The sequence below is a fragment of the Dermochelys coriacea genome, chromosome 1 (assembly GCF_009764565.3).
Source record: "Dermochelys coriacea isolate rDerCor1 chromosome 1, rDerCor1.pri.v4, whole genome shotgun sequence".
NCBI lineage: Eukaryota > Metazoa > Chordata > Testudines > Dermochelyidae > Dermochelys > Dermochelys coriacea.
The window spans coordinates 152919590-152934201 of NC_050068.2; the positions used below are offsets into that span (position 1 = coordinate 152919590).

The 14612-nt window shown below is 40.5% G+C and overlaps 1 protein-coding gene across 8 annotated transcripts in view; it reads right to left on the reverse strand.

Annotated features, from left to right (window-relative positions):
- The window catches only part of BCOR (BCL6 corepressor), a 69102-nt gene that overhangs the window by 27403 nt on the left and 27087 nt on the right, over nucleotides 1-14612 (reverse strand). For 3 of the 8 annotated variants that reach the window (XM_038387105.2, XM_038387106.2, XM_043505826.1), the window contains exons 5-8: nucleotides 14070-14123; nucleotides 13484-13667; nucleotides 3187-3468; nucleotides 2498-2851 (exon numbers count right to left, since the gene is read on the reverse strand). In XM_038387105.2, the coding sequence (XP_038243033.1) occupies nucleotides 2498-2851; nucleotides 3187-3468; nucleotides 13484-13667; nucleotides 14070-14123 (874 nt within the window). The remainder of the gene's footprint in view (nucleotides 1-2497; nucleotides 2852-3186; nucleotides 3469-13483; nucleotides 13668-14069; nucleotides 14124-14612) is intronic. The other 5 variants (XM_038387111.2, XM_043505797.1, XM_038387116.2 and 2 more) reach the window with 3 other exon arrangements.

The window sequence follows — 14612 nt, forward strand, 5'->3', positions numbered from 1 at the left end:
CGAACTTCAGGTCCACTAAAACCTACCCCATCGATTAACATCAAGATCTCCATCCCCACCGTGAACAATCCTGACTGAGATGAAGGATAGACAAGATAATTTTTGGGACTATTTGGTAACTTTATCCAATCGGACTGGATACCATTTTAGAGATCTTATTGACTGGACTTTTTTGTTGGACCACCTGGCCTTAGCAATTCTCAAGAGATTCGGTATGGGGCAAGTGGAGCAGCTTTTCCTATGCCTCATCGTGACGGGGTCCTAGCTGAGGGTTGGTTGAGTTGCAGGTTTGGTTATCTTGAGGGTGAAATGTATCAAATCAACCAAGTCTGTTAGTGAACAAGCAACCTGGGACATCTGATTCAGAGTGCTCAGAGCAGGTGGGAAGCTCCTCTTCATCCTCCAAGAACTGGGGCAAATATTAGAGCTTGTCTATGTTTAAAACACTGCAGCAATGCAGCTGCACCACTGCAGCTGTAGCAGTTCTGTGAAGACTCTACTGATGGCAATGGCAGGGATTCTCCCATCGCCGTAGGTAATCTGCCTCCTGAGAGGCAGTAAGTACTTAGGTCAGTCTCCCATCGACATAGTGCTGTCTACACTAGAGGTTAGGCCAGTTTAACTACGTCGCTCAGGGGGGTGAAAAATCCTTAGCAACGTAGTTATATCGACCTAATTTCCTCATGTAGACCAGGCCTTAGTTACATCTAGGAGAGTCCTCAGAAAAAACAGACTAGATTTGCTTGGGGGTGGGAGGGGGGAAGGAGGCAATACTTACAGCCTTTGATCTGCAAATCCTGAAAGGGAGAAGAAGAGCTTCATCCTCTACTTTTAAGAGTGTGATGGAGGGAGAAGGAAGAGCTATGTGAGAATATGTGGAGGGTCTGTAAGCAGAAACAGCCACATGGTTTGGGTTTTCAGGATGCCAGTCAAGGCAGCACAAAGCATGTTGAGGATATCTAAGTGCAGCTGAGATTTTAAGTTGCTTAGGTTTGTGGAAGCAATGCCTCCTCAAATGACTGAGGTAACTAATCACCTGAGGTTTGACAGCCAGGGAAGGGGAGAGAGAAGACAAAAATGAAGCAGCAGGTGAATGGTGGGAGGGAGGGGCAGAAAAACAGGGTAAGAGCCGTACTGCTTCGCCCCTCCCTGGAATACTGTGGGCAGCTGAAGCTGGCCACTGTGACAGTTCAGGGGAGGTCTCTGGGAGCACACCTCTTCCACCCACTGGCTCAACACTTGCTGGCTGCCACGATGATGGAGCAGAAATAACAGAAGTGAGCAAACTCCAGACTGGAGTAAGCGGGGAAACAGTCCTGCTTAGGAGAAGGCACCAGAATGAAGTAATAAAACAATCAGGAGAAGACTGCCAGCATGTGGAGCTAAATACAGGAACAGGAGCCTTTGATGCTGCTGGTTGGGCCTTGCTCAGCTATTGAAGCAGTTGTGGAAGTGGGGAGGAATCATACTGTTAGTCAAGGGGAATCCCTAGATTCGCTCAAACCCCCCCCTTCACCACAACCTCTCGGGAGCCCTTTGAGGGCAGGTCTACACTTAAAATGCTTCAGTGATACAGCTGTAGCGCTTCAGTGAAGAGCTTCTCCTGCCGGCATACTTAATCCACCTCCCTGAGAGGCCGGTAGCTATGTCGACAGGAAAAGCCCTCCCATCAACATAGCGCTGAGGTCGATATAATTGCATCACACAGGGGTGTGGATTTTCCACACCCTGAGTGACGTAGTTATGCCGATGTAAGTTTACAGCATGGACCTGGCCTAAGATGCACAGTGAACTAGAGGAGCAGGAGAGAACTAGCAAAATATCCTGAAGAACAGAGCCCTCAGTGAGTCACTGAGGGAAGCTCAGCGCATGCGCATGGAAGAACACTGGGGAGCAATGTCAGGGCAGTTCATCAGGCGTGTCTGTAGAGAAAGCAGACAGGCAGACCGCACTAAGGGAAAAAAACAGGGGTAAACTCTTGACTGCCTAAGCCTTTGAGAAAGCAGAAAAACTCAGTAGTTCTTAACCTGATGGAACAGCAGATTCCCATGACAGAGAATCAGAGTCTTCATGCTACTCATACTGGACTTCTTGTTTGTTTTTAATTATACCCAAAAAGCACTAATCCATTTAGCTATACATACAGTAAGTATTTTTACATGGACTAAACCTGAGATTTTTTTTTTCCTAAATCAGAACTATTCCTGAATTATAAGAATGCCAAAACATCTGCAGACACAAAGCTTCAACTTTAAAGTCATTTAAACCACAATTTAAAAACAAACAAACAAAAACCACACACGCACCCCCGTCTGACAAATTTTAGCTAGTGATTTTTTTTTATTTGTTTTTTTTTTTTTTTTTTAAATAGTGGAGCTGTAAGTCCTTATACATGTGGACTTCTATAAAAACTGCTGACGATTCCTTAAGAGTGGTGGCAGCATGCATCACTACTAATGCTATGCCAGCTGATGTTTCCCTAGTAGTCTCTGCATACCTTGTTCATTGTCACTTGTTTTGAGGGACTCTTCAGACCAACTTCTATTGCTTTTGACCTCTGACCTTTTCCTGGTGTGCCTTTCTTCTGTGCAGTCTTTGACCTTTGCAGTGGCCTCTGGCTGAACAGCCTCAGCTAAATCTTTCCTGCTTTGCCGGCCCAACTTGCCGGATGGGGATCTCTCTGGTGACACCTGCTGCTCCCATAGTTCCCTAAGATGCTGCAGGTGACGCTGCTTTTTGGGATGGAGCCCTGTTAATTCAATGCACACCTTCAGGTTGGTCACCTCATTACAATTGGGCTCTTCTAAGTGGTTAGAGGAATTGTTTGTCATTTCCCTCTCAGGCCAGTCATCTAATGGAAAAATAACTAAAAATTAATCAAAAAGCCCCCTCAACTTAAAACAAAAGCTACATTTCACTTGCGGGGCATATAGTCTCAGCTTTACCACCACACTATGCATTTTAAAAAGTTTGGTCATTAAGGGTCACATGCACTAGGGTCATTTGCATTGCTATGGCTACAGTGTCCAATGACTAGTGCTTTACCCTCAGATACCAAGAGATTATTTTAAGTGAAATGACAGTGCTCAGATTGGTAACTATCAAGTTCATAAATGGAGACATTAATTCATAGGGATACTCCTTTCACAAGAAATTCCTTAAGGGAGACCAAAGCAATGGGGTTACCTTTGGAGCTCCTCCTCTTTTTTGCCTTTGACACAGCTTCATCCTGCAGTTCATCCACATAGTTTTCATTTTGGCTGGCCCCATTCTGTACTTTCTCGCCAGAGTGTTTACGCTTTCTATCCAGACGTGGGCATGGATGCTGACTGATATCTTCTGTTGACTGGTCCCCTATATTTTCATAGAGAGAATGTCTCTCCAGATAATATTTCTCAGTTGGAGCATCTCTTTCCTTTGAGGTTTCAAGAAAATGATCTTGGTTGTTTTCTGCACTATTAAAATCACCTAAAAATAATTAAAAACAAAACAGAGTCTATTGTGAAATAACTCATTTCTGATCTCTTCAATTTCTATCTCCTAATAATATATCCTTATGGATTTCTGAACCAAACAAAAAATAGTTTATTTTAGATCTAATTTTGCTACAGTCAGCTGTAAAACAGCAACTTTCCCAGCAGTCAAGTTGAAAACCAAGCACATCTTCAAATTTTCGGCCTTCAATTTTTAGCCAGCATCCAATCAGGCACTTCACCATACAAGTAGCCGTAGAAATGCCACAGTATACTTACCTTTCTCTTTAATTCAGGGTTTTTCCATGACTTTAAAAAGAATCACCTTTAGATATCAAAAGCACATACTCTTTTGAAAGAGTAACCTTAAAAATCAGATAGCAATGCAAGCTTCATTTCTGCAATGACTTTTATAAAATTAATTTCAGCAGCTCTGATACTTTAAGTCAATGCAAGACTAATCATGCCAAACTGCAGAGCCTGATTACAAGAATTTAACCCTGCTACTGTGTGTCCTTGGACGTACAAATGGAAAAACACAAGTGAATGCACATTCTAGCACTCACTCTTTGATAGGAAAAACACTTCAAGAATAGCTGTGAAATGATAAGACTCTACCTGAATTTATTTTAAGGTTATATGCAGCCCTGTACACCGTAATAATCTCCCAGTCACCGTATAGCAAGTTCCCACCATCTCTTCCTTCAAAAAAAATCCAGCACTCGTTTCATGAAGCTTTCCAGCTACAGTGACCATATAAGTCTTGAAAAATTTACCTGATGCTACTTGAGTAAGCAAAGAGTCCTGTAGCACCTTAGACTAACAGACTGTTAGTCTACAAGGTGCCACAGGACTCTTTGCCACGTTTACAGATCCAGACTAAACACAGCTACCCCTCTGATACTTGAGTAAGATTACTAGACAAGGAGAAAAACGCCTATGCTACCATGTCCCTTCAAATTTAAGGGCCTGATTCAGGATCAGCTTAAGCGCATGCTTAATTTCAATGGGACTTAAACATTGTACAGGGATTCTTTGACTAGAGATTATTTCCTGAAACAGAACCTAAAAAAACAAAATAAGTGCGTACTACTTATTATGCACTATACTTAAGTAACATATCAATCAACTTTGAATTTTTAATACTATACACACACACACACACACTTTTATATATTAGAGTTTACATCTCTCATAAGTCTTACCCTTCCTGGCTCGCTCTTCTGTTGTCTTCCCCCCCCCCCCCGCCCAAATATTGTTTATAGTCCATTTCCTCTTTTCTTTCTCCCCCATCTGCCAACATTTCAAATCCCTTTTGCTTCCATATACATTGTCATGTATTGCTCAGCCCCTCTATTTTCAGTTTCTCTCCCATTTCTCCCCCTCAAAACTGCTCTCACATACACACACACACACACACACACACACACACACGAAGTCTACTTAGTTTCTAATTTATCCCATCAATCTCTTCTCTTCAACCACATCTACTCACCCTCTACCCTCTTCCTTTCACTCACCCTGGCCCCATTTACCCATCTCCACCCATCCCATCTACTTAGTCATGTTTGTCCCATCTTACACAGGGCTTGACACATTTTCCAGAACCCCAACTATCTGTGAACTAGATTAAGGGTCCCCAGTCTCCTTTTGGCAATGCCCAGGCAAGAAGCTAAGCCAATCCCCATTGACTGGGAAAGGCAGAGGGTAAATTGAGCTGGCTTGCCACCATTCCATTCGCCAGTACTTCTCGGTGCCTGCCTCCTTTGCTCCTGAACTTAAATTTATTTTTAAATGAACGCTTAGCCCTTTAGTTCCTAGCCCTCATGATTGCAAAGACAACCTTCAAAATGTGAATCAGCTACAAACCAACGCAATCACGTCTGCCTGAATCTGCAGACAGAATGAAACAATTATGTGTAGTGCACAGTATTTCCTTAAATAGGTGCTGGTTCTGAAGTCTCATGTTGACATTTACATAGTCTTCATTATTTACTATTTTACTGCTGTTCAAAGCACACAAAGGAGGACTATCCTATTATGAAAATCTCAAAGGTCTTCTACAAGCAGCATCTCATTGTGCAGGGATAGTAAATTTGTGTGTCAAGGTCCAAATTTCTTGGTCAACATATAGTCAAGGTCCAGACTCCAGAAAAAAAAAAAAATAAAACCCAACAATGATAAATAAAACAAAATAATAATAATAATAACAACAACAATGAGTAAATAAAAGGATTTCAGGGTCCGTTCAGTCTGGTGGTCTGGATTTCACCCATGGTCTACCTATTGACTACCCCATCATAGTGTGTCATAAGTGACTAGAGCTTGAGAAAGGTCTTCTTCTCCCGAGGAGTTTATGCTCGTTTTCCTACCAGAATGGTAGGAACCTGGACCCTGCTTTGGCATCATCTTTTGTAGCCTTGAGCTAATAGGTTCCTGACAAAGCCAAGCACCCATATAGTCTGGCTGTTGGAAGGAAGGGGGCGGGGGGTGAAAAAAGTGAATGTGTTCCCCCAACCTCTCCTCAGAACTCTCCAACTACTACAAGGATGGTATCTGGTCCTTCCTTAGGTTTTGTCTATGTTCTGCCACACTACTGAGCAGCTCCAAAGCTACCATCTCCTGCTGACCACAGTTCTTCCCAGCTGAAGCAAAGCTAAATTGACCTCATGTTTGTCAGTTTTACTGCTGCCCTTAGAGTTTCCTTTAGCAGCAGTGATAGTGAAGCAGCCCCTGGTCAGTTTCCACTTACTGCAACTTGGAAAAGCTCTAAGCAGCAGTTAAGGCGTTTCAGCTGTCTGCAGGCTCCAGAAAAAACACTGCATAAAAGTTTAAACTCCATTTAGGTTACAAACTCAACCAATAAAAGGACAAGAGGTAAAAGCCAGGGGCACTTTCTCAAGAAAGCACTATATTTGTCCTGTGGAATGTTCATGCCCTGACCATACTTCTCTGTGGTTGTTTGGTGCTGTGTGAACCCATTTTTTAGATTGTTCATCTTGTACATAACACTGATACGTCTTTTCCTTTTATAAAAAATACAAAGATTGGAAGAGTGGAGCAGCAACCTTAATTTATTATACTCTTTCTCCAAAAAGTTACCGTCCAAAATCAAAATGCACTTGTAAATATTAGACACCTGCACATGTGATAACAATGTACTAAGAGTATCCAGCCACATATAACATCAGCACATCAGATTTGTTCTGCACAAATTTAGAAGAAGTTGGACCGGCAACATTTTAAGTTATCACTTCAAAAATGTCTTTAAAAACATAAAATAAAATCTGATAGTGATCTACACACTCTCTCTCTCTCTCATCATTTTGTGCTTAACTCCCTGAACAGACAAGTCAAAGGGCATTTCAATCACATTTCTAGTAGTTACATTTTTTAGGTGTTCACCCATACCAGAAATTATGTAGCGTCTTTTAGATTGAAAAATCACTGTTATGGAACGGTCTCCCTGTTGATAATGCACTTTGGAATAAGAAAGGGCAGGAACACCCTGATTACCTCCTAGAGATCCCTTGTAAGGACCTGGAGGAGCAGCAGTCCTTATTATGACCATCCAGAGATTGCAGATGGGATTTGCAGGGAACAGCCATTTAGCACCCCCTCGTTACTAATGAAAAAGTGACATCAAATTCATTCAACTCCCTAATTCTTTTATTTCCAAGCAGGATCTGACCTAGAAACCCAGAATGCCATGCCTTGCAAAGAACTGCCCCAAGAATGAAGAAGTGGCAATGTTCACTTTAGTCTCATTATCATCAGTCCTTCCTTCACACAGTTTTTCTGGTGCATTGTTTCTAGAGAGACGAGCAAAATTACCACCAATGCCAGTCCACATGTCTGTGGCAAATAGCTGATGGGAGTAGTTCCACTCATTCCTGTCCTCTCTCTGATTCTACCACACAGGCAGTAGGAAACTCAGTGATGCTCCCGTGATGGCAGCATGATAACCTATTACTGCCAAGCTAGCAGGCCAGTCCTTTACTGACCTATTTTAAAAGATTAGGAACATTAGATGTTCAATGTATATAAAATGTGTGACATTATAATCTGCCTATGCCAATATTGCAAAGTGAGGGAAGAAATATTCAGGCAGAGTTATAAAGTTTTGGGAAGCATACTGACTATGCTGTATTTGCAGATTACCAAAAATACACTTTTCTACAATTTCACTTAAAAACTAAAGACTCATTTCTGTTCAGCAAAATTCTACAAGTGCCTAAGTGAATGACAAATCCACAGGAAAAACCCGAAACAAAAGTCTGGGCTGTCAGATGGCCCAAAGTTTGGCACCATCTTCTCAGGCACGTACCCTGCATCAAAGCATTATCGTTATGGGGTCTAGTTATGCCAAATGCCAAGAGGTTGTTACTTTTTGTTTTTTGCTCAGAACAACTGCAGTATTTTCACAGAACACAACTCCTGTGAACTCTATTCATATTTTACCACCAGATTCCACTCTGTCCTGAATCTGGTTTGGAAAGCCATCTGGACCAAAAAGACACAGGACTCCCAAAATCCAGGTATGAATATCAAAGAAAAGTGCATTAGCACAAGGACAGTCTCCCCTCTTTGGGCCCATACGCAGAGTTTGGTCTTCCTCAGGCACTCATGCCTCCCTTGTACCCTTTACTCTGCTAAGAAAGCAAACAGAAAAACACACTTTGGAGTTTTCAAATCACCACTATTCAAATAATAAGCAGCAGAAAGAGACTAATATAATAATAAATGCTAGTTTTCATATCAAACACATCACATAAGAAGGTTGACTCTAAAACAACAAACGCTGCTACAGTAAGGGCAACACTTTCCTGACATCATTTGCTAACCTCAGTCCAGTCATACTAACTCAGCAACAAAAGCCATCTTTTACTATCCTTTAAAACGGGAAACTGTAAAGGACGACGACTCTACACATATTGTTTTCCACTTGAAGCAGTATCCCCAGTGCACTGGTAACACTATGTAAGAAAGAAATGGTTATTAAAAACTTTTCTTCATTTTCTCCATCTTCCTTTTCCTGCCAGCACAAACTCTATTTAACGCCACATCTCCCATACAATGTGAACAGAAAACACATACCTTAGTTTTTAAACTGTAGTTCTTTCTTTATAGATAAAGTGGCAACTAGAACCAGCTTTTCCTCTCCTCTTCAGTGACTTCTCACTGCAGGCATTTAAGTAAGATGCCTTTTAGTCCTCATCCCAACTTTTCACAGGACACTTTATCTGAACATGAACTAGCATTCATCACCAAGATCACAACAAAAATAGAACAATTCAGCCAAGCCAATTGTCAGGATAAAGCAAGCCGTATTCTGACTATCCCATGGGGGGAAAAAATTCACATTGTCCCTCTCGGGATGTCTTTTCCTGGATATTTTCCATCCTTGTTCCCTTCACCTAAATCCATTATATTCAGAATCATGAGGCTTTTTTGCACCACTGCCAGTCATTGCAAGGTAATGCTGACCAGGCCAAATGGCAACAACAGAATGTTTGCTGTTTTGATCTTTCATTACTCAGCATGTATACAAGCAAGAAACTGAAGGATTACCTATGCTGTGTGCTAAGGAACATAGACAGCTAGCAAAGAGGCTGCAGATCAGTTCTTAACATCTGAATTTTAACCTCCTTGCAAATAAAAGGTATTATACTTCCATGCACAGAATTGCCATAATCTCCTCCTCACACCCATATTCCCCAAAAATCTCTGAACATACCAGTTTTTATTTTTCTCTATTAAACAGCATCTCTCTACTGTAATATCAGAGGAGCAAAACTACCAGTTTGTCTATCAAGACATTTGCAGCTTGTAGAATTTATTTACCCTTACATATTTTTGTATGATGTTAGTACTGCTCAAAAATTATGGTTATTTACCAACATGCTTGCGTCACATGACCTACACTGAAGTAAATGTAGGTATCTGTATGCTTAAATCACTTGATCACTGAACATTTCTATGACTCACGACACACGCATCCAATAATTTATTGTGTTTGTGCTATGGAAATGCTCCATAGAAGCATTGCCACAGCAACATTTACTAGTCACCTTAGCAACAAAGCAGCTTCACTACTGTTCGCATATTTCCCGCTGAGTCCTAAACAAGATGGAAGAGTACTAAGACACTTACAGTTTATGCCTCTATTTAACCAAGTTTGAATCTTTGTACTCTTCTGCAGAGAGAGAGCGCCTATTCCTAGCAATAGTCTGCATTCTAAACACTGAAGAAATGTCTTAGAAGTCATTAGACAATGTGAACCAGTTTATTAAGTTATCATGGAGTTTTTTGGGATGGCAAGGCTTTACCCATGTGCCACTTGACTAAACCCCCAAGACAGCCCAGGCTGTCAGATGGCTGTACTAATTCATTAAAAAAAGGCAGAGTGGCAAAAATATTCATTATACTATTATTATTGCTGTAGGAGGCAAGGGTTATAGAAGTAGTGTCTGAAACTGCCACTAGATCTTAAGGCAATGATCCTGTATTGCGTTCTATGCACAAAGACTACTGTACCCTGCACAGGGCCCCACTGACATGACTGGGGCCTTGCAAGGTCACAGCAGTTGAGCTGCATACCACATTACAGGATCAGGCTTTAAATTGTATTTGTTTTTCTTTCAAATTCACGTTAGCCAGCTAAAGGTTCACAGCAGGGTTCAAATTTAACATTTTACCAGAAATTACTGATTAATCAAATAATTTTGTTCATGAATTTCCTGCTAGCATCTGGAAGGTCTACTGCTGTAATATTAGATAGAAATTTATGAACATTATATAAAACAAAATGTAGCATCTTTTCAGCATCAAGATCCAACATAGGAGGCAGAGCATAAGCTAGAAGAAGTTCTGAAATACAGTTGTTTAAAGTTCTATTCAATTTTAAACCTTTCAGCAGAGATTAGGAATTGGATGGGGGGGGAGGGGCGTGAAGGAATGAGAGTATTTACATTTTCTCCTGTGAGCATGGTTGTTGAAAGCCACAGCTGGTAAACTGAGGAGAACACTAGGCAAAGTTTATCACATCTTTGCCAGTTGTTATTCGGTTAGAGAGACTGTCAGGATTCCCCAGCAATTCAAGCTGCACCAGAGCACCAAAAATACTATGCTAGAGGTATTCAAGAAGTGCAAAATTCATATCCCTGATTTAATCAGCTGCTATATCAAAGAGTAGAAGGTGAAACAGGGCAGTAAAAAGTTTTACTGAGACCAGGGCTATCCTATAAACTTACACCGGTATCACTAAGTCACTCAGGAGTATGAAAAATCCACACCTTTGAGCAACTCAGTTATGCTGACCTAACCCCCGCTGTAGATAGTGCTATATTCTCCCATTAACATAGCTACCGCCTCTTACGGAGGTGCATTAAACTACACCAATGGCAGAAACTCTCATGTCGGCTAGTAACATCTTCACTGAAGCTCTACAACGGTGCAGCTATGCCGCTGCAGCACTTTAAGGGTATGTCTCACTACAAAAAATATGTTGACTTAAGTTACATTGAAGTACAGCCAATGCAGTAATTAAATCACTTTTGCATAGCCACACTATGCTCCTTGCGTCGGCGGTGCACAACCTCACCAGGAGCACTTGTGCAGATTGTACTGTCGGTGTGGGGCATTGTGGGATGGCTTCAGAAAGTCAGCAACAGTCCATATAAGCAATGCACTGACACTGTGTCGACCTAACTGCTACGCCTCTCACAGAGGTGGAGTTATTAAGTTGGCATAGCGGACCAAGTTACATCAGCAGGAGCAACATTTTAGTGTATATGCTTACAGAGTTAGGTCGTAAGCTACCTTACATCGACCTAACCCTGCAGCGTAGACCAGGGCTAAGTGCAGACCTGCCTTGAGAACCAAATTAGTATCTGCAGGTGTAGTTGCTGCAAAGCCCATCATGTGCAAGTGAAACTCCCTTACTAAAAGAAAGCTGCATTTGGCAATTTTAGCAAGCCTATAAAACTTCCCATTAATTCATAGCTAATTAATTGCGCACAAGAACGTACTCACAAAACGTCATAATACCCTCCCCACACCCAGCAATTCTTTACTAGTTCCAAATGCATTTCATCCAATGGAGTCTCATGAGCCAGAACACTGCTAAGTTATGGATTTGAGAAAACTGCAAATTGTACGGTTTGGTTTTATTTTTTGCTATTTTCTGCATCATCAAAAGTGTAATTTTAAGATTACATTTATAATAGTGAGGGATAATCCTCAAACAAGTGAGATGTGCATCTGAAGAAACTTTTCTCTCTCCTTCCCTCACCCTCTGAACTATTCCCCGTTTTCTCTCTCATCAACCAACTCCAGCTTGATCTACTTTTGGCAATAGCCTGTTCTTCCCTTCACCCTACCCCTGTGAGAACTTAGGTGACCTGCCCTCCCTCCAACAGTGGCATCCAGGTGGCACGACCCAGATGCTGCTGCTCTTACATCACTTTGATGTTTCAGAATGTGTGTGGGATTTAATGGAGGGCATTACAAGTATGCAGTGCACTCTAAGGTGTGAGTAGTGCTGGGAACTGAAAGCTCTAGCAGCAGCACCCTGTAGAAAGTCTATCATGCTTCTGACCAGGCAACGGGATACTGTAGAACAACAAGGCCTCATTGCTCCTGAAAACTCACTCAATACACCTTAGGGAACAGGACGACGAGTTTATAGAAGCTACGCTTGGTTGCCATTTTGATATTAGCTGTAGGTTAACAATGAAATCTTCACTGTTACTTTGTCAAGCTACTTTTTTGTTCACATTTTATTTTAGTGGCCGCAACACCACAGTAACTTGACTTAGGTGAGGAACTGAGCAGGTGCAAATCATCATCCTGTCCACCAAAATTATTAAACAAAGACCAGGACAATAACTCACAATTATTAAATTGCTTAGATGACATTTTCTACCAGCCCTACTCATAAGTTCCCGATAATGCACATCAACCCAACAAATTATACATATACTACAGACCATCCAGTGTTCTATTAACGTTCTTCTTGAATTGCAACTTTGAATTTTCTGCAAATACGGAATAAAACAGTGATCAGATCCTTAATTAATTTATTACAAGCTGTTGCAAGGAAAACGGTTTGGAGACTGATGGAACCCACACCACTTGCTATGAATTAGAACTAAATTTTACAAATATACATTAAAAAATTAATATGACTTAAGAAAAAAAGTGCTTTGTGCTTTTTGCAATAGAGCTCAATGACAGTACTTCCATACTCTGTCCCACGCTACTGCAAAGTCTCTTGCCCTTGGTCCAAACAACAATGGCATCACCAACAGACAGTTTCACAGCATGGTGACTGCCCTTGAGGACTTCTGATGGTCTAACACATACATACCCTGCCACAGTAATAAGTGGAGGGGATGAGACAGTTACACATGCATTTTCAATTTCACAGCTACAGTTTATTTATAAATGAAGTACATGTGGTAGATTATATTCTTGACTTCCCCTGCCACCCTTCCATTTTGCCTGTCCCCATATAGTGAAGGAAAGCTACATTATGGGAACTTAACAGTGCCATCCGTTTTTAAAAAGAACGTCACAAAAGGGAAAACCAGAAAGTTCTACTTAAAAACTGATGGTGCAATAAGAGCCTGGGTTTTTAGTTTAATCTGTTAAGGTACTTGTTCATCTACTGCAAAGTAGATCCATTTAGAGCGATAACTACTATGACAACCTGCCGAAAGGTGCAACTTTCAACTGACATTCATAGATCAAAAAATATGCATGGAAAATGGCAGAGGTCACAACTCTATATATGAAAATGTGACTAGATACGGTTATGTACATTTGTATTAGTTACTGCTGTCACTATTAATCATTCTTTTATTTACAACATTCTGTAGTGATAAAAATTCTACTAGTTTCCATGTATTACGTAGTTTTAGGACAAACTGCTATAGTATATACACACACACACACACACACACACACACACACACACACACTTCAAAAAGCCTTCTAAATGTGCTTACATCTATCATTGTCATTTTGATCAGCAATGGCATCTTCCAGAGTGACAGACTTTGGCTTCTTTTCATTATTTCCTTTCAAGTTTTCCCAGTCTGCCTGGTTGAATCTGCAGACCTCTGAGTCTTTGGTTGCTGTGTGGCCTTCTCTCTCTTTCATCTCCAACTCTGAGAAGCGCATCATTGCACGCTAGAAAGAGAATTGATATGAAAAAAATCTCACAATAAAAGCTACTCCATTTACCTTACCTTATATGAAAGTATTTCCAAAGAAAAATCTGCTCAAAACCAAGGTTTGAGATATATATCTAATATATAAAGTTTAAAATATCTCAGTTGTATAAAAACATTCAGAATTTCTAGTATCTATATGTAAAAATCCACACAATTCTTTCATATATAAAGATATACTGTATATAAACAAAAACATTCCGTTTTGGAGGTATAAGAAACAAAACAAAAACATAAAAACAGAAACTGCACAATGAATAAAGACGACCATGGCCCACAAACTTCCCTTTGTGTATTTGGAAATGAAATTTAACTCAAAGGTTTATGTAAGATTCTAGTAATAAAAATTTGAAGAACTGACCTCACAGTAAGCAGCAGGTAGACATAAAATACTGTCCTCTTGTAATCCTTCCATCTATGTAATTAAAATGGGCACTCAATGGATCATTTAAATAATTTCATCCATTTTTATAAGCATAACCAATTCTTTTCTTAACAATGCACAACAATTTGGTTTAACTCATCTTTTAATTAAAAGTAAAGTATCTTAAGGAAATTCCTATACAATATCTGTCATCGCTCAACATCAAATTCAATACTGCTTCTATTCCTTTACTACATTCTTGATTGGTGAAAAGGTTGCATAAAAGTTGCATAACACCCACCAACACATGGCTGCTACTCCTCTCCATCAAATGTCACGTATGGTATACTAATCAGAACTTCTGGATACCCTTTGCTATCTTACAGTACAAGCCTACTGAGAAGCTAAAGCAACCACTAGTCTAACATATCATGCATTCTTCAGCTTCCCTAACTGCAGAATATTTAATACTTATGTTATCAGCACTTTATCAGTTCTCATTTAAAGCATTTTTTAAACTGACTAGTGAATACATATAGT